At 51.1% G+C, this 2,345-nt stretch overlaps 1 protein-coding gene across 1 annotated transcript; it reads right to left on the bottom strand.

Moving 5' to 3' along the window:
• Nucleotides 1-643: 643 nt before the first annotated feature.
• Nucleotides 644-1,087, bottom strand: LOC101122340 (protein FAM209-like). The gene has a single exon (XM_042242357.1). The coding sequence runs from the start codon at nt 1,085-1,087 to the stop codon at nt 644-646; it is 444 nt and encodes a 147-aa protein (XP_042098291.1).
• Nucleotides 1,088-2,345: the final 1,258 nt, after the last annotated feature.

Raw genomic sequence — 2,345 nt, 5'->3', positions numbered from 1 at the left:
CAACCAGTCCATTCTGAAGGAGATCAGCCCTGGGATTTCTTTGGAAGGAATGATGCTAAAGCTGAAACTCCAGTACTTTGGCCACCTCATGCGAAGAGTTGACTCATTGGAAAAGACTCTGATGCTGGGAGGGATTGGGGGCAGGAGGAGAAGGGGACGACAGAGGATGAGATGGCTGGATGGCATCACTGACTTGATGGACGTGAGTCTGACTGAACTCCGGGATTTGGTGATGGACAGGGAGGCCCGGTGTGCTGCGATTCATGGGGTCCCAAAGAGCCGGACACGACTGAGCGACTGAACTGAACTGAACTGAAGCTAGTCTGGGAAAGGTTATACACTGTGAAAGTGAAAGTCGCTCAGTAGTGTCCGACTCTTTGTGACTCCATAGACTGTACAGTCCATGGAATTCTCCAGGCCAGAATAGTGGAGTGGCTAGCCTTTCCCTTCTCCAGGGGATCTTTCCAAGCCAGGGATTGAACACAAATCGCTCAGTCTGGAAAAGGTTATACACTGCATGATACCAATTATACCACATTCTGGAAAAGGTAAAACAGTAGCGCGAATAAAAAATATCAGAGGCTTTTTTTCCTTTTGCTTCAAAATACTTTTATTAGTTTGGATACAGTTTGTCAACACTCAACTACATCTCTTCTTCTTCAAAGTGAAAATCCACTCCATCGGGGTCTCCAGTGTCCCATACCTCATGTATTGTAATGTTATTCTGTGTATCAGCAGGAATGTCGATATTGGGACATTGGCGTCTATCGCCGGTTGCCGCAGTGAGTTTCAGATTCCGCAACCTGGACACAAAATTCACAAGTTTCATCTCAACCTGTCTAAAGGCACCGCACATAGAGTCTTTATAGGGGGAAGCCTGTATCTTCTTTCTTCCTGGAGAGCCAGATGAATGGCCCTGATGGTCAGGAGGAGTGCCCGCATTACTTTTGTCACCGCCTCTTGGAAACTTCAGGATCACCAACAATATGAGGAAGATTAACAGCCAGAACGACTTGCTTCCAAACCAGCTTGGGGAATGCTCTGGTTGATTCTGCCGAATTCGGAAGTGCCTTCCGCTGGGCACCATCACTGCGACTTCTTCGGTTTCATCTCTCAGAACATAAAACACATAGACAAAGACAAACGCGACAAATGTAGGCCAAAAAAAGAACCAAAAAAATAACCATAAAAAACACAACATCGTGAGCTGAGACAAAGTGGCTCCTGGTGCGCTGGTCTGCGCTGGCACCTGGAGACTGAGGACCAGGCAGGGCTGGGCCCTTGGTGACGTCACAGAGGGCCCCGCCCCCACCAGAACCCATGTGGCCATGGGATGACTTCAGAGCAGAGGGTAAGGAGGCCTGCAGGGGTCAACCGGGCGTGGGGCTTAAAGGGACATGGGGACATTCCCAGTGGGCAATTGAAAAAGAGGCGAGGAGTATGTGCCCCTGTGGAGCAGAGAGCCAAGTGGGAAAGAAAGATATTAAGCCAGAGGCCACAAACTAGGAGCCACTGGTGTTCTGTGCGGCCTGCCACTGTTCCTAAAAATGATTGTGCCCAGGGCTAAGTCCTGTCTGACTCTTTGCCACCCCATGGACTGTAGCCTGCCAGGTTCCTCTGGAGACGGAAAGTCAGGGGCATCACCAGTGATGCAGTAGGGGTGGGCAATGAGGTAGGTACTCTCTAAGGTCCCTCCCAGATCAGAGGTTCTATGATCCTGCATGGCAATTTCCCAGAGGGCAGGGATGCACCTCCCAGGCAACAAGCAGCAGAACTGGCACATCTCTGGGGAATTGCTGAGTTGGCAAAACTACACTAGCTCTGATGCCCCTGTGGATGAGCAAGTGCTGGCTGCACTCCTCCTCCCCGTCTGTGCATGTTTAACCGCTACATGTGTTTGAAGGTGACCTTGCTCTGCAGGTGTGGCTTGAGAGCTGTGTTCCTTCCTTCTCTAGGAAGACGACCCTTCTTTGTGCTGTGCGAGTTGATGATCCGGATGCATGTGTATGGCTGCAGCACTCGGCACTTTGCCTTTCTGTCTGGGCCGGTGGTTTTCACACTTGAGTGTGTATCAGGGTCACCTAGAGGGCTTGCAAAGTCCCATTTTGCTGGATCTCAGTCCTCAGTCAGTCCTGGGTGAGACTTGAAGACTGGTACTTCTGCACGTCTCTGGGCAACACTGAGAACCACCCTGCAGACAATGGCTTCGCTCACAAAGACGTGGCTTGCCTCTGACTGCTGTGCACTGAACCTGAGGGCCCAGTGGGAGTGGAGTGGCAGCAAGAGCACCGAACTGGAGCCTGAAGACCAGGGTTCTATACTGCACCTGCGCTCTAGCGAGCTGT

The sequence above is a fragment of the Ovis aries genome, chromosome X, assembly GCF_016772045.2.
Source record: "Ovis aries strain OAR_USU_Benz2616 breed Rambouillet chromosome X, ARS-UI_Ramb_v3.0, whole genome shotgun sequence".
Lineage (NCBI taxonomy): Eukaryota > Metazoa > Chordata > Mammalia > Artiodactyla > Bovidae > Ovis > Ovis aries.
The sequence above is the reverse complement of the archived record's forward strand: the minus strand, read 5'-3'. Positions and strand labels throughout refer to the sequence as shown.